This window comes from Colletotrichum karsti (assembly GCF_011947395.1).
Source record: "Colletotrichum karsti strain CkLH20 chromosome Unknown Scaffold8, whole genome shotgun sequence".
In the NCBI taxonomy this organism is placed as follows: domain Eukaryota; kingdom Fungi; phylum Ascomycota; class Sordariomycetes; order Glomerellales; family Glomerellaceae; genus Colletotrichum; species Colletotrichum karsti.
The window spans coordinates 502,207-525,695 of NW_024065908.1; the positions used below are offsets into that span (position 1 = coordinate 502,207).

At 54.1% G+C, this 23,489-nt stretch overlaps 5 protein-coding genes across 5 annotated transcripts; 2 read left to right on the plus strand and 3 right to left on the minus strand.

The window, feature by feature from the left end:
- Positions 1-1,282: 1,282 nt before the first annotated feature.
- On the plus strand, positions 1,283-3,469 carry CkaCkLH20_03299 (ab-hydrolase associated; the record flags this gene model as incomplete). The annotated part of the gene is made up of 1 exon (XM_038886018.1): positions 1,283-3,469. The coding sequence occupies one exon, from the start codon at positions 1,283-1,285 to the stop codon at positions 3,467-3,469; it is 2,187 nt and encodes a 728-aa protein (XP_038748527.1).
- Positions 3,470-5,068: 1,599 nt separating this feature from the next.
- Positions 5,069-6,022, minus strand: CkaCkLH20_03300 (f1f0 atp synthase assembly protein; the record flags this gene model as incomplete). Its single annotated transcript, XM_038886019.1, has 1 exon — positions 5,069-6,022. The coding sequence occupies one exon, from the start codon at positions 6,020-6,022 to the stop codon at positions 5,069-5,071; it is 954 nt and encodes a 317-aa protein (XP_038748528.1).
- Positions 6,023-8,560: 2,538 nt separating this feature from the next.
- CkaCkLH20_03301 (uncharacterized protein) lies at positions 8,561-9,697 on the minus strand (the record flags this gene model as incomplete). The annotated part of the gene is made up of 2 exons (XM_038886020.1): positions 8,561-9,150; positions 9,205-9,697. 2 exons carry the CDS (start codon positions 9,695-9,697, stop codon positions 8,561-8,563), a joined length of 1,083 nt encoding a protein of 360 aa, XP_038748529.1.
- Positions 9,698-12,446: 2,749 nt separating this feature from the next.
- On the minus strand, positions 12,447-14,839 carry CkaCkLH20_03302 (mRNA splicing protein; the record flags this gene model as incomplete). Its single annotated transcript, XM_038886021.1, has 5 exons — positions 12,447-12,621; positions 12,677-13,882; positions 14,285-14,388; positions 14,475-14,690; positions 14,768-14,839. 5 exons carry the CDS (start codon positions 14,837-14,839, stop codon positions 12,447-12,449), a joined length of 1,773 nt encoding a protein of 590 aa, XP_038748530.1.
- Positions 14,840-18,262: 3,423 nt separating this feature from the next.
- Positions 18,263-22,433, plus strand: CkaCkLH20_03303 (SacI domain and endonuclease/exonuclease/phosphatase; the record flags this gene model as incomplete). The annotated part of the gene is made up of 6 exons (XM_038886022.1): positions 18,263-18,885; positions 18,934-20,223; positions 20,271-20,806; positions 20,866-20,975; positions 21,028-21,137; positions 21,185-22,433. 6 exons carry the CDS (start codon positions 18,263-18,265, stop codon positions 22,431-22,433), a joined length of 3,918 nt encoding a protein of 1,305 aa, XP_038748531.1.
- Positions 22,434-23,489: the final 1,056 nt, after the last annotated feature.

Consider the following 23,489-nt stretch of genomic DNA (forward strand, 5'->3'; position numbering starts at 1 on the left):
GACTGTTTAAGAATTACCTCTAACAGTGCCCGTACTCGGTTTCCGTATCCGTACAATGGTGTACAATACAGGAAATCCTTGTGGCACACTGCGCTGGGCAGAGTTCATGATAGCCGCGTACGGTCCGTAACCTTGCGATGACAGATTGTACCCGAACGATTGGTGATTGGCAGAGTTGACGCGGCGTTGCTTTGTCCTCTGTCTTTGACAAGTCTTTATTCTTGCAGTCAACAGAGACATTTGACATACCCGAATCGACGGCGACACCGTTCCAAGGTCTGGACGCTGCTATCAATATCAATGATGCTTGGTTCTGCTAAACGAATCTCGGGATCGTCACATGCTTTTTTCTCCGGCTGGTCAAGGTCCAATCAATGCAAGTCATTTAACGGGTGGCTCCAAACAACACAGAGGCTATGACGCAAGCGGGGCTCCTCCCTGTTGGAACAAGCCGCTCACTGGCTCGACAATTGCGATGCAGAAATGGCAGCGATACCTCACCCGGCTGCGACTGGCCCGGGTCTTCAGCGCCTCAATGCGCCCCAAATGACAGGGGAATCCGGGGGGCTCTTAGCAAAGTTTCCAATCGTGCCGGCTGGACCGCGTGGAACTTTTCGTGTGTAAGTTGGCTACCTAAGGTAGATAGATGTACGGATAGCGTGCTTTCCATGCTGCTGTTGCAGCAGCAATGGTCCTGCCGCAAGTACCTAAGATTCGATCATGCTATGAGGTGACATTTGACATCGACACCGCCCAGGCTGCATCGTTGGAATCTAGACGACATCATTTTACGATTCTTGCGGTGAGACCGATTCGTAGCCATCTTTATATTTGTCTTGACACAAGCCTGATCGATCGCGTCCGGCTTTTTCAACGGCACCTCAGACCCTCCTCTCCCTTGAATTTCACCCGCCAACGACCAGTCCAAGGTATTAGTGCGGCACCGGTTCTTATCCTTACATTATCCCCAATTTGCGGCTGCCACGCCCCTCCCACCCCTTCGTCCCAGATCTACGCTCTGATTCCCTGACTTTGGACCACCTGCATACTTACAGGATGCCTGTTCATGCCATCAGCGGCTTCGGACTCGACATTTGACTATCAGTTTTTCACCCTGATCGCTTTTCTGCCAACTTCCTCTCTCATACTCTTCCTGCTGCGCAAAGAGACGTAATTCCTGCCTCCTTCTCGCCACCTTAATCCATCCCAACATCATCGCCGTACAAAGCTTGCGACGCCGAACAAGTTTTTCACCACCGTTAACACCGCCCGCGAGAGAGACATGGGAAACTTCTCCGATTCCTCGGCTGCTGACCGAGACCGAATACGCGACAATGCCGTCGCACACACCGCGGTCGAATTTGCCCAGCAGGCCGAGAAGCTGTCGCACCAGAAGCAGCAAGACACCGACGATTCCGCGGTCGCCGTCGAGGCGCGCTTCGTTACTCCACAAGATCCTGTCATCGTCACGGAAAACGGCAACAGGCTTCCCGGTGTACCACTACAAGAAGCACACAAATTGAATATACTGAAAGACGAACTCAAAGACGGCCCTGCGGTAGTCAAAATCAAGGATGGGGATGCGGTGCAGGATGAAGTCGCCAACGCTGAGGAGAGTGCAGACAGACAGGAGAAGGTGATCTCACTACCAACAGACCAGGACGGCAAATCGATCCAAAAATCACAGGAGGGCTCTCTCCGCCGCCAGATGCCGCCGTCACATACCAATCCCCTGTTTCCACCTCTACCGCTATATGGACCTCCATCAGTATTCCGCGACATGCAATGCATGGTCTTTAGAGTGTCAGCATTCTTTCTCAGCCTCGCATTTCTTGGAGTTATCGTGCTTGGCGCTCTCTTCACCAGCATCCCGCCTTTATGCACGAGAATATTCTACCGCTTAACTCTTCGAAATCCCGACAAGAAGAGGCCTTTCTACGAGGAAGAGATGCGCAGGAACAAGTTCCGTCAGGATCAGGACAAGAATTGGAAGCGCAGCAAATCCAGCGCGAAACTCGGCAAAGACAAGGAACATATGGCCGATGAGTTCATCCCAACTGAAGGTGGACACGATCCCATTGTCTGCGATGTTGGATACTATGCGCGACGTGTGGGATTGGACGTTGAAGAATTCGAGGTTCAAACCGAAGATGGGTTCTTAATTGAGTTGTGGCACGTCTACGATCCAAAGGAGTACACCAGAATGAGCGAGGACGACAGATCCGACAGGGGACCGGACGTTTTCACTTCGAAGAAGAAACTCAAGAACCCCGACCAGAAGCGCAAGTTTCCTGTCCTGCTCATGCATGGTCTCCTGCAAAGTTCCGGCGCATACTGCACCAACGACGAGAACTCCCTCGCCTTCTACCTCTGCAAGTCAGGCTACGATGTCTGGCTTGGCAACAACCGATGCGGCTTCAAGCCCAAGCATGCTGTCCTGGAGTACTCTGACCCAAGAATGTGGTGTTGGAACATTCGCCAAATGGGCGTCTTCGACCTCCCCGCGCTGACGTTGCGAGTTCTCTACGAGACCGGGTTCGAGAAAATTGGGTTGATCTGCCATTCCCAGGGCACAACGCAGACTCTCGTCGCACTGGCGAAGGAGCAGCGGCCAGACCTGGGAGAGAAACTCACAGTCTTCTGCGCTTTGGCACCAGCTGCCTATGCCGGCCCCTTGATCGGAAAGATGTATTTCAAGTTCATGAGGATCATCACACCCGGCATGTTCCGCCTGATGTTCGGCATCCACGCCTTCATCCCTTTCATGATGCAGATGCATCAGGTGCTTCATCCCAAGGTCTACGGCTGGCTCGGCTACAAGGTGTTTTCCTTCCTCTTCGATTGGACGGACACCAGATGGGATCGTGGTTTGCGAGACCGCATGTTCCAGTTCGCACCTGTCTACGTCAGCTCGGAATCCATGCGCTGGTGGCTCGGAAGGGAGTGCTTCGCTCGACACAAGTGCATACTGTCCACGAAAGAAGATGTGCGCGCCGAAGAGAAGGAAGATCGTATCAACGGCAACGACGCCCACACGCTCCGGGCCGACGACGCTGACGGCGCCCTCTCCCCGAGAACCGTGGACGAGCACATCCGCCGGCCCAAGGGATCGACGGCATGGTACAACGAGCAGGTCCCTCCCTTCGCCCTTTGGGTTGCCGGCAACGATGATCTCGTCGACGGCAAGAAGCTTCTCCGCAGATTCGAGCGAGGCCGCGAGCCGCATGTCCAGGTTGTTCATAGTAAGGTCATCCCCGAATACGAGCATCTGGATGTCATCTGGGCGATGGATGCTCCGACCCAAGTCTTCAAGGAGGTCCGCGAAGTGCTTTGGAAGACTTGCAACGCGCGGGACCAATGCCGCGTTCCCAAGGGATGCGATAATATCGCGCAGTGGGTGCCGCCTGTCGGCAAGATTGCAAATGGGGATGTGGAGGAGAGTCAGTCAAGCAGTGATGACACCGAGTAGAGCCTGGCTGCTGTCTTTTGGCGTTGGCTGTCGAAGACCATTCTGGATAGACCTGAAGAAGTAGGACTCGTACATACCTCTTGTGGCGGACATAAGTTGGATTTCCCCCAGCATCGCGATGGAGTAAAGGCGCCGGAATGTGTTTATCGACTGCGTTGTTAATGGTGTATCACACACGTAATGGTAATCGTTCCGCCACGAAGACGAGTCGGATGGACGAAAGACGAGTATACATGTAAGCATAGAGTAGACGACGACACGCGAATCATTGACTAGTAAAGAATTGTATTGTAATATGTCTCGGCATTTGGAAAGACTAAATGAATCACGATGGGGATGGAAAGGATTTCACCGTCGACCCTGGGCTTGGTCAACTCAGCGCATGGCGCCATGATTACTGTATCCTCCCTCATTACTATATTAATACTAGGCTTTTACTACCTGATACATAGGCAGATGACAGAAACATGAACTCTCCTCGAATCAGCAGACAGCTTCAGCCGTCTCTTCCCAGAAGTGGTAGAACACAGAGCAGCCCGGTACTGTTGATGATGTGTTGGTGTCGTCCGTTGTCAGTATAGTTCTTCGCGTATTGTGCGATGGTATAACTCGAGAAAAGTCGGCAGTACCAAGAGATGTGTATGTTGTGTTGTGGCTTGTCATGACTTCAACATTGTTCGCAATGTGAGGTGGGTATGTTTCCTGATTAGAAAACAATACCAATCGCCCATTTCGATTTTGGTTCTCTCTATACACAACTAAGTCTGTGTTGTGAGTCTTATGTACTCTGTTCTCAGATGCAGGACTTTCACCTTACACATTAATATCATAGGTTTCATATAACAAGCTCAAGAACTGCCGTACGTCTGGTTCCACTGGGGATTGTGGGGCCACAGCGCTTCAAGGAATACAGAATGTTCAATACCAGCTTTTCCAAGCTCACGGAATACCATATTATATAAACACATAGTGATGGCCAAGTCGAAGGATTTTTCAACACGACGATAATGGTAACCCGACCCTGAGACTCGGCACCTTGGATAATAGCAAATCTGTCGTTCAATATCACACATAACTTGAAGCATCCGTTGCGATACATGACTTGAGGTGTTCGTTCGTCATTACCAGCGTCTTCTCCAAAGTATTGGCCTAGGGATATTTGGATATGTAGATTTCGTGGGGCTGCTCGAATATCAAATCGACTCGTATAAGACGGCGCTCAACTGTCGCCTATGGCAAAAGGAGACAAAGACATCATTGAAAACATCGCATCACACTCATACGCCTGAACACACACAAGCGAAGGGCAATTGTATTGTTTATGTACTGTCAACTTTACTCGTTCCATGTAAGAGTCCCACATAATCACGGCATCTCTCGGAGACCCGAACTAGTTTATATGTCAGTGGTGAATTGGTATATGTTCTATTTTACATGGTCTATCCAGCCATTTATACGTGACCTCGTTCGAGCCTCCGCAGGTGCCTTTCATTGGGGCCATCCCCGAGACGGGAAACCTGAAACAGATCTCGGAGGTTCGAGAGCAGCTTCATCAAGAAGCTCTTCTTATCATAACATCTCGCGGCAAACGCGCACCGTTCAACCAATGCGCTCCGCCTCCTCCATCAACTTCTCAACACTAAACCGCGGATCGCCCATCCGGAACCACTCCAGCAGCTTCTTCCTCTCCTCCGCCCTCTCCTTGCCCTCAGCCTCGCCGTAGAACCTCTGCAGGCACATGACGAGCCACTGCGCGTGCTCCGTCTTGACGCCCCTGTCCTCCGACAGCTTGCCGTGCATCAGGACAAGCCCCCTCTCGTCCGCCAAATCCATATGGTGCGTCACCGTCGTGTGCGGCTGCGCGTACTCGCCGCGCGCCTTGAACTCGGCGAGCTGCGTGAACATGACCGTCGCCGTCTTGGACGCCGGGTCGAACACCCACTGCAGGAAGTGGATCTCGGCGCCCTGAGACTCGTGCGGGACGGGCAGCACGAACTGCGGGTTCTCCCTCGCGAGGGCCTCCATCGGGCGGAACGTCGAGGCCGGGATCACGGCGCAGAGCGAGGTCGGGTCGGAGGCGTGGCGCAGGCGCCAGATGGCCGTCAGCTCCTTGTCGGGCAGCTCGCGGGCCTTGGGGAGGTCGAGGATCTCGTCGAGGGACTTGACGCCGTTGCCGGAGGAGGACCCGGGGACGGGAGGGTTCTTTTGCGCGCCGTTCGGTGATGTCGTCGTAGCGGAGCCCGTCTTCGCCGACGCGGGCTCGTCGTTGAGGATCTCGTCCAGCCCGGGGACGGAGATGGCGTCCTTCTGCTTCTGTTCTTGGATCTTGTCGGCGTATGCGGCCTTGAGCTCGTCGATGTTCGATACGCCCGACTCCTTGGCCTTCTGCTCGAGCTTGGCGCGGTACTTCTCGACGACGGCGCGGGGTTGTTGGGTCGTGGCGAGGAAGCGCACGTCGTGGACCTGGGCCCAGCGGCGCTGGTTCTGGGCGCGGAACGTGCGCGCCGAAGAGGCGATGATGTGCCGCAGGGCGGGGATACGGCAGGATGCCATTGTGGGCGATGTGTGCGGTCCTCCCCGGTCGGTTTCGTGGAGGAAGAATCGGAGGGGAAGATGGGTGGTGGTGTTCGCGGGGAATGGAGGTAGGGACGGGAAAATTGCGATCTTGAAATGTCACTCAAGCGTCTTTAGTTGAAAAGCTCATGTGGGGTCCGGCGGTGGGGCCGGTTTTCGGCGCGGGCAAATGCCGACGACGCAGAATTCCGCCGTGATTTACTAGTGCAGTACGGGCCGGCGACCGATCGGATGGAAAATAACGTTTCCCACTCACTCCTTCACTTGCAGCGACAAGAGTCGATGATTTATGCATTCGTTCTCCTCTTCCGCCAAGCAGGACAGCACTGCTTTATGTCGACGGCGAACACCATGCCTCTCAAGCGCCTGAACGCTTCAACTTAGCCCATTCGAAACTTCATCTATGCATCCTAACGTTATTTTCGGCGCCTCAACTCATGCGTGACTTGGAGAGCCCGTCTTTCAGCCACTTTAAATACCAGGTATTGTCCAGTGACGATGTAATACGGTTCCTTCAGGTCATGCAGTAGCGAGCAACCTGCTTCACATGGCTCCACGTTGATGTCCATGCTCTGAATGATGCCAACCCTCACACGTTGTACATCAGAGCCGCCAACCGGGGCCGCGCTTTGGGCGAGACGGGTAGCATGTAGTACTGTACCGGAATACTCCCAAGACGACAATGGCGAGAAACAGGGAGCAGAAACGTCAAATAATCACACGTTCAGGGCCCAAGAAGTCGAACCCAAGTTACGCCGAAAACTTTTCACCTTATTCGGCACCTCAGGAAACCCCCTCATCTTTGAACAATGGGGAGACAGAGGCGATTGCGCGGCGTGTCTACAATAGCACCATGTCCCACCTTAAATAGCCGGGCCATCTTCACATTCCTCGTGTCGTTCACCGACCGGCGAGAAGTTGCTTGGTACGGTTGGCCAAATCAAGTCACCGGCTCCGAAACTTCGGCTTACCACCTACCTACAGATGCAACTTGCAGCCTACATTTCATCTGTCTTTTGTGATTTCCCAGTCACCAAGCTGTGCCAACGGGGTCATTTCCCCGGATCACGGCGTGGGGCATCACAACTCCCGTTGTGGGGCCGAAGTCGGTTTGTCTACAGAACATGTATTCAGCACGTCGCTTCGCATGCTCGACGATGCATTATAGACGGTTCCCTAGTGTTATCGTGAAGGACGATGGCCGAAGTAGACCTGCGCTGCTTCACCCTCTTCAGGACGCCATGACTAGGGTCCGAAGCCCCACGATGTGCGTGGTTACATCCCGTTTGGAGCAAGTCTGGGGTAAGTTCCCTCTGGGGAAGACGACCTCGTCTCGTAACCCGCGCCGGGAGAACGCTCGTCTGTGAACTCCCCAGCTGCCGTGGAAGTCGTCAAAAAAGCTCAAGTTTGCCTCTGTGATCGTGACAGTATTCGAAAGCATACGCAACGTCATCATGGTCAAAACGCTGTAATCTTCGTTGATCAAGCAGTGCAATCCGTCAGAGGTCATTGAGCAATCACATTGCTTCATCTTCTTCTCACCCAAAGAACTGCTCGAATTGATAATTCCACTCAGAATCCCCAAACGAGGATACTCTATGGATACGTGTCCACAGATAGAGCGCACCTCGGCTTCCCCTCGCATCGATCAGAGACGGAGGTGACTGCCGGGTACAGACGCTGCCGAGCCGTCCGTCGGACAGGGAGGCGAGGAGGCGATGGGATGGCACACCTGCATCAAGACCCCCGTCGACCGTCCCAACTCCAACCTCAACGGCTGAGATGGAATTACATACCCTGGGTCAAGCAAAAGCGAGCACGCACAAATCAGAAAACTCGCCCCAAACCACCCTAGCTAGTCCTTCACCGCGTCCCTGGCGTGTCTCAACGTCAACTCAGCAACACCGGGAATCGACATAAAGTGATGCGTCATCAGGTTCACCCCCAGGAATGAAGGAGACGCTGTACATCTTCCATGACGACCGGAAAATGCGGGGGAAGCCCATGTCCCCAAACGTCCGGGGAACTCGCGCTAAGGCAGGTTGGCGGTGGTGGTGGTGAGGTGCCAACCGGTCGGGACTGGGCCGCGCCATCCCATTCTGCCCCCCGTCTGGAATCTGGAAAAGGTGTGTGACGCCTGGCAGCGGGAGAACGATGAGGGGAAACGTGGGAGTGCTCGGGGGCAGTGGTATAATTAGCACGGTCGATCCGATCCGACCTCGACTTCCCTCCCCCTCATCTCATCTTTATCTCGACTTCACGTCACCAATTGCAAGGGAAGAAAACTTGTCTTTCAATGTTCTTGTTGAATGTTGTACACGAACTATGGACACAAACGACACTATGAAAACATGTCCTGGATCGGACTGACGCTCAAAAAGCACATTCGAGGGCACGTTCCCGCCTCTCGGTTTCCTCTTCCCGCGCGGATATCTATCACTCGTCTTAGTCTAAGATCTTCTCCAGTCTTCGGAAAAATCTACTCTCTAATCACTCTTCCCTGTCTCCGTACTCAACTCAAGCCCAAGTGGGCTTGAAGGTCCAGCGCTCCTCGGAGCCCTGGGCGAAAGGAACGCCAAGCTCGAAGAGCTTGACGATGACATTCGAGAAGTCCTTGAAGAAGGCCTCGTTGTCCTTGGCGTACTGCTCGACGTACTTCTTGAACGTCTTGTCCTGGATGAGGGCGTAGTCGGCCGGCAGCATCATCAGGGTCTTGGTGCTCTTGTCCTCGTACTGCGCGGGGCCGTCCCACTTCTTCCACTGCCACTTCTCGTTCAGGAGGAGCTTGAAGTAGTCGTTGGTCATGACCGTGGGAGAAAAGGTCCAGGGGCCGTCGAAGCCGGAGCGGTCGGTGTGGCAGCGGCCGAGGGCGTGGGCGCCGGCCAGGGCGACGATCTCCTGGTCGTTGAAGCCCATGCGGTAGAAGATGTCGCGGAGGTGCTTCTCGCGCTTGGAGGCGTCGGGGAGACGGCCGTCGGGGGTGCAGGCGGCGGCCTCACCGTCCTTGCGGCCGGGGCGGTAGGGGATCACGGGGCCCTGCATCTCCTGGATGGCGCAGACGCCGCCGAGGATCCAGAGGTCGGAGTAAGAGATCCAGGGGAATTGCTCTGTACAAGTGTCAGAAGCTGTCTCGGTCACCTCCAATTGGGAACTTCACTCACTCTTAACGGGCTCAAGGAAGTCACGAGCAGCCTTCAGGCCGGCGTTGGCGCCGTGGTCGGCCTCAGGAGCGAAGCGCATGGTGGCGCCGTTGCTGCCGCCGGTGCCAGTCTCCTTATCGAAGGTGCCGCTGGCGTGCCAGGCCAGGCGGACGAGGACGGGGCCGTAACTGCCGTCGTCGTACTCGTCGTTCTCCTCGAGACGGTCGGCAATGGCCTTGTAAACCTTCTCGTAATCGGCCTTTGTGGGGTTGACGACCTTGGTGGTCGAGCCGGCGGAAACGCCGCCCTCGCGGGTGTAGAAGTAGCCTCCGGCGCCGGCGACGGCCGCGCCGGTGAGCCAGAGCCAGGTCGAGTTGCCGGACTTGGAGGCGGGCTCGGAGGAGTAGAAGCGACGGCCCTGCTGGCGGAAGGCCTGGCGGGGGGCGACGGCGAAGGTGTTTCTGGCGGTCGTTCTCATCGCCGCGCGGGCGAACTGTCTGGTGGAGGCGGCCATCTGTTTGGGGGATGTGTTAGAATCGAGTTTTGGTGGTATATCGTGATGGGAGAAGTGGCATGTATCGGATGATGCCGGTGTAAGACCGGCTCCTCGAGAAGTAGTTGTGGTGTATGGACGGTGCTGGAGTAGGGATAGCTGGCTACTAACCTTGATAGAGCTTTCGTGATGTATATGGGATATCAAGAAAGGGATCACAATCACAACGGGACGTATACGGGAAAAGGGAGAAGAGAAGCTTCGGGGAGAGAGGGGCGGGAAAGGGAGCAATTGGCACTTAAAAAGACTCTCTGAACGTCCGTTGCCCGGGGGCGTTTGAGACTACACCCAACATAACCTTCGCAGCTTACCCTATCGACCTTTCACCGGGCCACTGCCTGCCTCTGACCCGGCTATGGATCCCGCCCTCTCTGACATCTTTCGGGAAGGGGGGGTGAGAGCACGAGGAAGCCCGATGGGGCCTCTTGCTGGACCTCTGGAGAGGGGACCGAGGGAAGGACGGCGACGTGTGAAATGAGAAATTGAAAGTCTCTGAGTGGCCAGATTCGAGAGCTCCAGTCTGGAAACAAGGGACCGGGGCCGGCGTGAGAGCCACTTCTTCCTCCCGGGGCCCTTGCCAAACGGTGCCATGTGGGTTCCCATTTACGTTTTTCGGCTCTGCTGTTGCACATTCAACGGTTTTTTTTTTTTCGTGGATGGCGTCTCTGCGTTTTCTCGCGCCGCGGGTATGTTCGCCTTGTGACGGACAAGCGCGGGAAAGCGTGCGCGGTGCCTGTCAGCAGAAAGTGTATGCTGTGAGCCGAATCGGAGCTAGACACTTTAGTCATATGCTCAGGGAAAAATAGGAAAAAGGTTTCGCTAGGGAGATACTGATATCGAGCCAGAATTCGAAACGAGCCGGTCCGGGCTACCGCCATGTCAGTGGAAGATAACGCGCGAGAAGAGGTATCTTTTGCACAATCCCCAATTGACTCCATGTGCCGCAAAACGCACCGCTGACACATGGCTTCCTTCCAACTCAACTTTTTTTCCCCCCTTGCGCTCCGATAATGGAGGACCCCGAATCGCCTAAAGTCCAGAGTTGCGCTGCTTTCATAAGCAACATCTCTAACTTTAGCACATGGCAAGAAACTCAAATCTCGACGTCCAATCTTCGACTCTCAATCTCTCACTCGAGGGGCCATGGGCCGTCGTTCTCCGTCGACCTCCGTTGTGTGTCACCGTCGTCGTTCATGATGATGATGCTGCTGTCTCCACGATGGAGCTCGGCTAAACCAGCCGGCTCTCCCAGAACCCCGCTGTTGACGGGTCGACCGCAGCTCCGGGTTTTGCTGCTCTGCCCTTTCATCTTGTAGTATTTGTAATAAATCTCCCGGGGGACCCAGTTTCCCATCGTTGACTCAAGCCCGCCCGCCGCGCCCGCGTTTCGTCCCCATATGGGGCGGGACGCCGATGTAGGATAGGTAGGTAGGCTGGGGCGGGCTCTGCTCTCTTGACTTCATACCTACTTCTGGAAAACGTGCTCGCCGCGAAACCGAGAACTCGGCCCTTCGCTGACTCGGCCTAGTCGCCGTCTGTTCGCCTCACAACGTAGTGTCCTCTAGTCGCCATTCACAAGCTTTCTCGTCATCCTCCACGCCCTTCTGTGACACGGCTCAAGCCAATTCGTCTTCTTGTCCCAGTCCTAAAAAAAAAAAAAAGCGCGTGGCTCCGACCTGGAGTTCCCATCACACGCGTCTCCGCGGCACTCGGTTTTCGGTGTCGCGCACATCGGAATCGAGCTAGACCCCTCCAACCCAACTGCACGCCGCGCCCCTCCACACTACGCATGCCCACGGGTTCGGATGCTCCCTATCCAGCTCACGCCATGCCGGGTGTCATGGTTCGGCGCCAGTTCCGTCAGCCCCCAGACCAGACGCTTTGTCATTCCGAGGTTCCAATTCCGAGCCGAGAGAGAGAATCTGATCTAGTCTCGGGAAAAATGTCAGTTCTGCTCGCAGGGCGCCGTTTGACGACCACTAGAAAGGGCAAAAAGTTCCTGGAAGCTGGATACGCTACAGCAGAACCCTTGTTTGACTTTACTAATCAACCTTGAGTTCACCCGTATAAGACAGAAGACTGGTAGCTTCACATGCAGCGGATCGCCCTTCTCAGTAGAGGTCCCAAAAGTCAAATTGGAGTGCTTATGACTCAATTTGCACGCTCAACTCCTGCGGTGTCTAGAGCACATCGGGAGCCTAGAGATCAGCATATTCGGTGTCGCGGGGTTTATGCGAAGCTCGGTGCCTCCCGAGTCCAACATTGAACCACCCTTCGCTGGCGATATCGCTGTTCCTAACTCGGGCACCAAGCTATGTCGGCGAATGACTCCGGACCGGCAACCATCTCTCACTCGAACAGGAGCACAATTCCATTTTGTTGTAACATTTATTGAGCTATTACTACTTGCGTCGCAACTTGCTTCGCAAATCATGAGAACCGGTATCATGCGAACCTCTTGGGCCTAAGCAAATAACCGCCGTTAATGTGGTCTCCCCGTCTCGTCACGGTCTCTCTGTCTGGAGCACCTCGTACACGCCGCATACAGTACAACTACCCGAGGCCACCCCACCCGTGAAAAATCTGTCGTCAAATCTGGCCATATAATACAAGAAAGTCGAGTCTCCAGGGTGTAATGCGCCCAAGCCAGTAACTCCTGGAAACGAAAAGAAAAGAAAAGATTTCTGGCCGATACATCAACGGACCCGGCCTAGTTGAACTGTGCAGTTCCCTGACCTTCGGCGTCGGGTTCGTTGGGCAGTTCGTAGTACTTGAGGTATCGAGCCTCGGCACGATGTCTCGTCGCCTCGTCGAGCTCGCCGGTGGCAACACCGTTCTCCTTGACGGCAGCGTTGGCTTTGGCGAGGACAGAAATCGAACCAGGTCTGTTATTACGTTAGTTTGGACGATTCCGGGCGAAACAACGCTGTTTTAACTTACCCATAGATCTCCCGGTCGACAGCCAGGAATTGTTTCATAGCGTCCTTGCCGCCCCTCTGTTGCAGATACGACAGGTAGATGTGGTATAGTTCTTTCTTTGTCGACGCTGACAACCGGCTCTTGCTCCGCAGTTCGTCAAAGATTTGCTTCATGCGCTCGCCGTGCTGATCCTCAAGCTCGGCGCTGGTCGGCTGCTGCAACTCGAACTCCAGCCACTTGTCCCAAAAGATACGGCTGTCCGCATACCACTGGACGTTCTTGAGGAAGACGTTGCGCGCCTCTTCGGTTGAACCTTTGACCTTCCAGAGGAGAGATGCCCACTCCGACACCAGTGCTGCCTTGGTGAAGATGTCCACCTGTGGAGAGTCGATCTGCGCCTTGAACACTTCGATGGCGGCGTCCAGTCCACTCTGGCGGCGTTGAAGGTGGGCCCACGAGGTGATGGCCTCGATGCAGTCAGGAAGCCCCATGAGGATCACAGCGTGAATTTCCCGCGCAATCTCAATGCGGCCGCAACTCTCCTCAAAGTACGCCCACTGAAGCCTGATTCCTGGACGGCTAATGGGTACGTATAGGGTAGCGGCACGTTGGTAGATGATGCGGACTTCTTCTTCCTTGTCCTCTTGTGCTGACATCCAACGAGCATAGCGAAACCAAAATTCGTCATAGAACGCGCAAGTGACCAGACATCGCTCGTACAGGAAGACGATGCGCGTGAAGTTGCCTTCCGACTCCTCAAAGTCGAGGTACTTGCGCCAATTAACAAGCTGCGGGTTTTCGAGCTCCGTGACGTGGAAGTAAGGTCGCTTGACTTCGGATTCGTACGTCCATCGCTTGTTGGTCTCGTTTTGAGTCTGGGTGAAAAACTCGTAATACATGGCGTCGATCTTGGTGCGAATGTCGCGCTCAACCTCAAGCTCGGTTCGTTGCACGCCAGCGTACTGGGCACTCTCCGCCTCGACCTCGGCCTTGAACTTGTCCAACGTTTCCGCTGGGACCAGCTCGGTGATAGGTCGGCTGTGGGACAGTTGGCGGAAGCGTTCGAAGTAGCGGGCATACTGGTGCATCGGGATGTGAATGACGCGAGAAAGAATAGCAAAAATCTTGTCTTGCGCCTCTTGTCGCTCCTCGTACTCAAGGTACTTGTCCCAAAAAGGGTGAGCCAGGAAGTCCAGGCCGACACATGTAGCGCCGCGTTCAAATAACCTGGAAGGTGAGGTCAGCAAATGGGCGCAGGCGGGGGGAGGGAGTGCGCAAGATAACGGGAAGGCGGAATATACAGGAAGGGGTATCAGGTGAAATCAACTAGCGAGTCCAAGTCCAAAGCATTCCAAGGAGAGCGGTATGGTGGAGATGCGACGTGAAGCGTGAAGCGTGGAGCGGAGAACGGGTCAGGTCATCGTCAAGTGGAAATGAACAGAGCCTGGTAAAGTAGCGTGAGAGAGCATCCCGACAATGGGGCTGCTGTTGGCATTTCTCACCGTCGGATACTTGTAGGCAGTGGATTGAGCCCATGCATCGCTCGGTCGAGGTCTTGAGTGCGGCCGTTACGGCGTGCTGTGGTGATGGTGATGTTAAGGGGAAGGAAAGCCGACCATCAATACTTACTCTCTGACGAGGTGTGGGACATGAGTGGTCTCCATTTTGAAGGAGCAATAGTCGGTCCACAAGTCGACAGAATTGGTGATGCTGGCACATCCTCGCTCGTAGACCTGGAGTCGCACGCCGGTCAGCGATAGCTCGGGAAGCAAGGGAGGCATGGCGCGGTGCGATGCGGCGCAATGCGACAATCACTTACCATCTCAGCAGATTCGGGGCCGGCAATGTTGAACTCGAGATCGGCATACTTCTTCCAGTAGCCAAAGAGCAGAGGAAACTTCAGGAGGAATCGGTCATAGGCATCGCGGAGGGTCGCAAGGGCCTGGGGGCTGGAGTTGCGGTTCAAGCCGCCCTCCAGACCCTCACAGGCGCGAACGAGCTTCTCCCAGTTCTCGAAGTTATCCGGATCGGCATCCTGTGCGCGCGAATGGAATTAGTCAGGGTTATTTGGATACGGGCAGGTGCGACGCTGGCGATGTCGCAGTCACGTACCACCTCAGCTTGGAGCTTCTTGATCTCGGCGTTCTCCTCATCGGAACTACCGTAGTTATCAAACTCCGACATGGCGGGCTTCGTTGGGATAACTTATGGCGGGGTAGGGTTCGGGTAAAAGGTGAATCGGTGGTGATGCGCGATGCCACAATAGACTGCAGCAGGTGAGAGAGGCGGTTTGCAGATGGCGAAATGAGGGCACCGCGGGTATCAAGGCTGTGGGCGATAGGAAGCGTGGTTGGCCGGGTCAAGCTTCGAGGTCGCGAAGAGGAAGGGGGGTTGGGATTTTTTTATGAACGGGCGCGCGCCTCAATACGGGCTGCATACAAAATGGGGCTGAAGCAGGAAAAGATACATGCAGGCCTTGTACCTTGGCAGGCGAACCCTTGCCAGAAGCGCTTTATCAGTGACGCGCGCAACCAAATAAGAACAGTCCAAGCTTGGAGACATCAGCTGGTCGGCGGCACTCCACTTGCGTAAGGCAGCCGATACAGCGTCCGCATGTACCTCTTTCCAACCTGAGGTTCCCGTCCACATTGACATTTTACAGACAATTACGAATAGAGAGCAAGCTATCCGTAAGGTATCTCGACATGCTCTGCACCAGAGTACGACACTCTGCAACACCACCGACGTGTCGTCCATGCACCAGCAGTGGTTCAATGATTGCTTATGCGCATCAGTTGAGGTGCCCTTGGAGGTCCCGAGTGGATCAACCAACCATCCCATCGTGCCTTGGCCTGCGTCCCTGTGATTCCCTGCATAACTTCATCGGATTCTGGCAGACAGCCCGACTTACGGACATTGCCCACTGCGGAGCTTCCTTAAGTTCCGCCTGTTGCTGTCGTCTGGTCCAATGGAAGGGCCCCCCGTCGCCCACCACAAACCACTGGATTGAATTGGTTTTTTTTTTGTGGTTGTCGAGTCTTAGGTAAGCACATGGGCCAAGCATGGACCCTTATTTGACGTCCGATACTCGACCAAAAATTCTCTTCCTTTTTCTCTCTTCTACATATCAAAAAGGCTTATGATGATCTCCCAAAATACATGATAGGAAGAGAATGACTGCTCACCCAAGGTGGCAGCGTGATCTCAATTCACTTAATCTGAAGCCTGGTCTGCTTGAAGCATTGACATTTCGCCTCTTCCCGTTGCATGGGATTCCCCAAGCCTGGTTATCTCTCCGCGTCTCATCTTTCCATGTTTTCCCCTTTTTCCCGTACTTCCCCCACACACTTTATTTCCTCCGAGTCTTCGTCAATGCCTATGATCGAGTCTGAAGCACCCCTAAACCGCCATCTTCGGAAATACCCCTATTCGCTGGGTCACATCCGGTTTCCTGTTGTCTGTCACCGACAGACACGATCTGTCACAGGGGCCGCTTGGGATCCATGTTTCGCATCGTTCCTAACCTGGAAACGTCGGAATCCTCCGCAGGCTCAGTAGAATAGTTGGATGGAACTGTTACTTGTCCGATTTCTCACAAACCAGTGTCGTGGGAAGTCACACTCGTATCGGATGAACGGCTTGGCAACCTGATACCCACGTTTTCAAGCAACGACACCGAAACTCCGGTCTATGGTGTCACAATAGTTGTGGTCGGAGACGTTCTGGTGGCTATGATATGGCCATTTCGATACCATCTTCCACTCCACAACGTTTACCAATGTATGTCTCGACTGCTTCATGAACGTAGCACTTCCGCAGCATGTACCTGAGGACACGATGGAAAGGCTCCGGTTAGCCGCCTTCGCCGGCGAAGTAATACGTCTCAATGTGCAAATCGCGGCTGTGTAGGAGAGCTCAGAACGAGCTCAGAACTCGGATGTCCACTCCACGGGAGAGAAAAGAGAAACCCGAATTCTGGTCGTGAAGCTGAGCTTTTACTCGACATGGCATCAGCCCTGCTTCGGGCAGATCCTCGAATCTGGCTGGCATGCTGACTTTTCCCTGATGCAACCGTCCAGAAATATCGATGGCTACTTCCGGGTCGCCTTGATATGTGGAAACTGAAACCAAGTAATTCGCATCGTCCTTGCTGAGCGAAGTGCCCTGGTTGGTTTGGCTGTTCACAACCTTCATCCTGATTTGAAGCCATCGAGCCCATTGGCGGGCAATATACTCCATGTCTTTTCTCCAGAAGGCGTCGGCTAACAACAGCCTGTAAAGAACGCGATATTGTCTTTTCTACAGGCCTTGACAGCTATGCTTCCGAATGGTCCCTGTAGATCGTGGCCTACCAGTCCGAAATAGCCGGTTTCTATTGGGTTGAAGTATTATATGATGAAAACCAAGCAGACCGCTGAACTCGAAACGATAACGCCTTGGATGAGAAGAAGCTAAGTTCCATGATGGGTACTACGTTGCATAGCAGACCATCAGCCAAAAACCCTCTTCTTTACCACAATCTGCGCGAATCTGGCGTACGCGAGCAGTAGCGAGAGGTTCGAAATTGTGTTACTCACAGAAGAAGATCAGCAAGAGTATTGCAGGATCCTGGAATCCGAATCATTGCTTCCGAAGGACATGTCTTGAGGACGTCTATGATTTACGGAATGTGGGAAATTCATGAAGGCTGTCCCGGTTTTATGTCATAGACGGATGTAGGAAGACTGGTAGTGAGCCAGCAGCACTGTTGAGGCTTCATCAGAAGTATTTTATATGTGAATGACCGAGTCCACGGGTAAGTCCTGATTGTTGCCCTTAGTCCACGAGAGTGTCTCCATGAAGAGCCTCCATCTCGACCAGCGTATCGTTCCCAATCTTCCGCCATACAAAAAGTGGTTTGCACACGCATCTCTTTCGAACTATCTTCGGGGGTGTTCATCGCATCTGTGGCTTTGACCGCCTTGTCTTCCAAAGTAATTTTCGTAGAGCGGATACAGCTTCCCTCGAACGTTTCAACAAGTCGGAAAATATATTTACAGGTGAGATGCAATAGAAAGATGGCCAGGATAAATTGACGGCTGTAGTCGACTCGTTTACTCGGGAACATCCTGCCCTGAGAGGATCTGCAGGGTAGAGCATCAATACGTACCTTCCCGTAACCACTTCCGGGCCTTCCCATTCGGCGTGAGGCAGCTTCCTCCCGCAGCTCATACCTAGGTGGTCTGTGAGGCTGAAACGATGGAGCTGTCTACTGAAGCGGAGCTGAGGCGCTAAAGGTACAGCGGTCCAGGCTGTAACCTCTTTGCACCTCCGGCGGGACGGACGTCATCTTTGGGCTCAGCATGGGCAACCCAAATCCCGCTACAGTCAGCCACGGCATCCTCAATCGTAGGTTAACCATTTGCAACCTCAATTCATTTGTGCCACCGCGCGCCTTTCTCCGACGACATCTTGCCGCGATCTTTCCCCCCTCCCAGTCGTTCCCGAAACCTTCTCTGCTTAGCCACCGACGACGGCATCCCTCGACGAACGCAGGCCAGCGAGACCGCCCAAGCATGATCTGCGACACGAACGCTTCTTCGAACACCTGAGCTACGCCTCGCAACAATGGATTACGCCAGCGCATTCTCTCAGGTGCCGGCACCCGAGAAGTCCAGTAAACTCTACATTCGCGACTATCCTCATCGCGCCGTTGCGATTGTCTCTTCTTCACATGCCCTCATCTTCCGTTACAACTTCTCCAGTACCGGCGCAGCCGCGAACGGCTCCCTTACGTCCCTCGCGTCCACCCGCTCACGACCCAATGGAGGAGATGGCGCTGCCGCCAAGTGCATGGTGGAATTCACCCAGATTACGAAGAAGACGTTGGCCGATTACCGACCCTTGACCCCTCGGCCGATTTTCGGAACATTGGGTCTGATATCTGTGGATGGAGATGTGTTCCTTTCTGTCGTTACACATGCTACAAGAGTGGCCACTCTACGACCCGGAGAGACCGTAGAGCGGATCGCGAGTGTTGCATTCTTCTGTCTGAACAACAGCGAGTGGGACGATGTTGTGTCTCTCGATCCTCTGGAATCCGAGTCGGATGTCAACTCGGTCTACGGTCAAAATCTCAGAGGAAGAGAAGTCACAATAGAGCACCCATGTACAGATCTTCGAAAGCTTCTTGGGAACGGCACTTTCTACTACAGCACCGATTTTGACCTGACCAACAGACTGCAAGATAGGTAAGGATCTATCTCCATCGTGCGCTTACAGCCAGCTAATGGGCATAGAACGGTTAACACGTCCGTTTTCGACATTGATAATTTTGACGATTCATTCTTGTGGAATTCTTTCATGATCAGCCCGCTGGTTCAGTTCAGATCTCGCTTACTGCCACAAGAACGCGACGCCCTTGATCATTCAAGATTCTTGACTTCGGCAATCCGCGGGTTTTGCCGTACGATGGCAATCCCGCAGACAAGCGCCCCTCTCAGGACGCGCTCAACAGGTCTGCCCTCTTACTTGACGGTAATCTCACGTTTGTCGAGTAGAAGGGCCGGCACTCGATTCAACTCGCGAGGCATCGACGATGATGGCAATGTAGCCAATTTCGTCGAGACGGAGACCATCTATTGGAGTCCAGGGGGCACGTTGTTCTCGTATGCCCAAGTCAGGGGCTCTGTTCCCCTATTTTGGGAGCAGACTGCTGAACTTATCCCGGGCAAACAAAACATTACTGTCATCAGATCTCCTGAGGGTGCGCAGCCGGCTTTCAACAAACACTTTGATGATCTGGAGCGCGCTTACGGTGCTGTTCATGTTGTCAATCTCCTCAGCGAAGGCAAACCAGGCGAAGCACAACTTAGCCAGCTGTATCATCTTGCCGTGCAACACTGCCCTTTAAGCCAGGTCGGAGAGGACGAATCTCAAGATCATGCGCTGCTGAGAGAAACCCATTATGATTTCCACGCCGAGACGAAGGGACCAGGTGGATACGAGGCTGCGCGCCAGATCCGCAGATATATCGAGACCTCGACGGATGGGTTTGCGTACTACTTGGCTGAAGAGGCAGATGACGCAGGACCTGATACCGATTCACAGGGCTCCCCTCGGATGGTGGTGGTTTTGCAACAAGAAGGCGTCTTCCGAACAAATTGTCTCGACTGTCTGGACAGAACGAATCTTATTCAAACCCTGATATCTCAGATGGCAACGGAAGCATTTCTCGGTCATCGCGGAGAGTATGCGACGCAGGACTTCTGGATGAGACATTCGACGTTGTGGGCAGACAATGGAGATGCGCTGTCTAAGATATACGCTGGAACTGGTGCCCTCAAATCATCCTTTACACGCACCGGGAAAATGTCCTTGGCTGGCGCTGTGGCCGATATGCGCAAATCGGTACAGCGACTTTACCACAACAATTTCACGGACTCGGCCAGGCAGACCACAATTGACCGCCTCCTGGGACGTCTCGTCAACCAAACCCCTGTTCTCCTGTTTGACCCGATTAGCGACTACGTCTCTGGTGAACTTATGAAGCGGACTGCCGAGTTCTCGTCTTCTCAGGACATTACGATGTAAGTTTTCCTCACGCGAATCATTCTAAATGTACTAACCGTCTCAGGTTGGTTGGTACTTTCAACCTCAATGGGCGCACCGAGGGTGTGGACAATGATCTTTCTTTGTGGCTCTGCCCAGAAGAGCTTGGTGATGTTCAGCCCGAGATTGTAGCTGTGGGATTCCAAGAAATCGTCGAATTGAGCCCTCAGCAGATCATGAATAGCGATCCCTCGAGGAAACAGCTTTGGGAAAGCGCAGTTAGAAGATGCCTCAACCAGCGTGCCCAATCGCTTGGTGGGGAGAGATATGTCCTCCTCCGAAGTGGACAACTCGTTGGTGCCGCTTTGTGTATCTTTGTCAAGGCGTCTTCCCTGGCCAAAATCAAGAATGTCGAGGGCAGTGTCAAGAAGACTGGCTTGTCGGGTATGGCAGGCAACAAGGGAGCAGTTGCCATACGGTTTGACTTTGCGAATACCCACATCTGTTTTGTGACGGCCCATTTGGCCGCGGGCTTTTCGAATTACGACGAGAGGAATAGGGACTATGCAACGATTCACCACGGTCTGCGATTTCAGAGAAACCGTGGTATAGACGATCATGGTAAGTTTCGGGAGCTCTGCGTATACACTATGTGACAGGATATTCTAACTGCTAGACAGATACTGTCGTTTGGTTGGGCGACTTCAACTACCGCATCGGCCTTACTTCTGAAGCTGTCCGCGGGCTGGTTAAGAAAAGGGACCTGGATACGCTTTACGAGAATGATCAAGTAAGGACGGATCACTCAACCTCCTTTCGCTGTTGCTGACTACGAACTCTAGTTGAACCTGCAAATGATTGCGGGCCTGGCCTTTCCGTTCTACTCCGAAGCCCGAATCAACTTCCTTCCGACCTACAAGTTTGATCTTGGGACTGATGAATACGATACATCGTAAGTCCGCCTTGGTACAGAAATGACTTGTTGCTCACATTCTGCAGTGAAAAGGCGCGAATCCCAGCCTGGACTGATCGTATCCTACGAAAGGGCTCCAACTTACGCCAGCTTGCTTACAATTCGGCTCCATTGAAGTTTTCGGATCACCGGCCAGTCTATGCTGTTTTCCAATGCAACGTCAGCATTGTTGATGAGGGACTTCGGGACCGAATCAGCCAAGAGCTTTATCAACAACGCAAGGCGGAAGTTGGCGACTCCATCGCAAACTTGGACTCGGAAGAAACCGACGACGAGGATTTGATAGGCTACGAAGCCATCGAACCAGGCCTGCCTCCAGCCAGTTCCGATCGCCAAAAATGGTGGCTGGAAAACAAGCAAGCAGCCCGAGTTGACATCAAGCAGCCCAAGGCTCCTGAGGGACACGCGACAGTTCTGAACCCCAACAGGCCACCGAATCCGTTTACGCCCACAGCAGAACCGGACTGGGTGAATGTTCCACGTTCAAGGCTATCGTCGTTTTCTAGTGTCTCTACGTCTCCGTACGAGCACGTGTATGCCTCGAGCGATCTCTCCTCGTCTGCGACGAGCGCAACAGCCAGGAGATTACCACCGCCGTATGATCCGTCGGCTATGCCAGCTAAGATAGGCAGGCTGAACATCAAAGACGAAAAGTCATCCCAACGAGGAGAAACGCCCCCGCCGCCGCCGCCGCCGCGAAGGCAGACAGGCGTCAATGCTGTTGGCCAGCAGGCCCCTTTGACAATGAACCAGGCTCCTCTGATTCCTTCGAACAAGTCGCAGACAGCCCCCCCGTCGGTTCCTCGACCATCCTCTGCGGTGTCTCAATCATCACAGCAATCCAAGGGTAAACCTGCGCCACCCGTCGCGAAGAAGCCGGCTCATTTAGCCAAAGCGCCCGCAGCGAGCAATGGCAACGGCTACCATGACGATGACCCGTCAGACCGCCCGCCACTGCCAGTTCGAGCCGCCACGGGGCTATCCACCACGAGTTCTACAGGCAGCGCCGGTGTCAGCAGAAAGCCAGTGGGCACACCAGCGAACCCGCCGCCTAAGAGAGCGGGCACATTTAATGTCGATTCTGCAAGACAGTCGCCGATGGCCGGGGCGGTCGCGCTTCCTGGGATGAGACCCAGCGAGGCACGACCAAAGCCGCAAATCCCAGCCAAGATCCAGAGGAAGCCAGCACCAGTAGACTTACTAGACTCGTTGGGTGAAGATAATCACAGTGATATGGGAAGCTGGGAGACGCTGGTACCTAGCACGCAGAAATAGTTAGATGAGGTTTCGGATTCTCGGGATAAACATCAGGCATGGGCGGTTGGGCGTTCTTCTCAAGATAGACAGACTATTCGGGTCAAGTCGACTGGTGGGAAAAAAGGATACTAGGCGGATTGGTATTATTGTAGCACCGCAGAAATGTTGTACGCGGCAGAAAGAATACAAAAGGAACACACGTCAGACAGACATATTGTGGTCCGATTCTTTACCTGCCGTCCTCCGGTAATTGCCTGGCGTCCTTTGTGCCATTGTTCTCAAGTCCTCGACGAGTCTCACAAAGTGCCTCCGCCATCCATTCGGAAGGGGATCTCTGGAAGCAGTGCCGGCCCCCGAATATGGATGGGCCGGGAACCAGCGCCAATCGGGTTCCCTGTTACTTCTGAGGTACGGCACACGACGTCATTCCCAGAAGCCTTTACCTCACCCGGCCTCACCGAGCTTTTGGATGGATGGACCCTTGATTATTCGCGTCGACAACGACATTCATATCCCATTATCTGCACCGTTCCGCCTTTTTCTCCCGCCCGTCGCCCAAATCTCACGATTACCCCAACCTCTTGAGCTACTCACCGCTTCCTGCCATCCCAACGATAACGTCTGCCCACCCCTTTTCCCAGCACGCAAGTCTTGTACTGACATCTGACAGCGGCATTAGTCCCAAGCTGTACAGTAAGGTAAGGTAGGCGCGAGGTCCAGGTCACGTACACCCCCTCAAGCAGGCGCCCCCCAAAAACCCGCCACAGCGAACAAGGGGTGGAAAGTGACCACGGTCGAGACACCACAAAGGCAGACGAGTCGTTGCAGGCGCCGCGCCGCCGCACCATCCACCGCCGCCGCTGCCCTCTTGTGTTCCCGCCCGGTTGCGGCAGGAGGAGATCCAGGTCCACAGCTCAAACTGGGATTGGGAAGCTGCCGATCGCGGGGCCGCGCGATGCCAAAGCCAGCAACGTCCAAGCAAAGGAACTGACCCAAACCAAACGTTCACATACCTTTTTTTCTTCTAATTTTCCCTCAGAATTCAAATTGTCCCATCATCTGTCTATCCGTCTT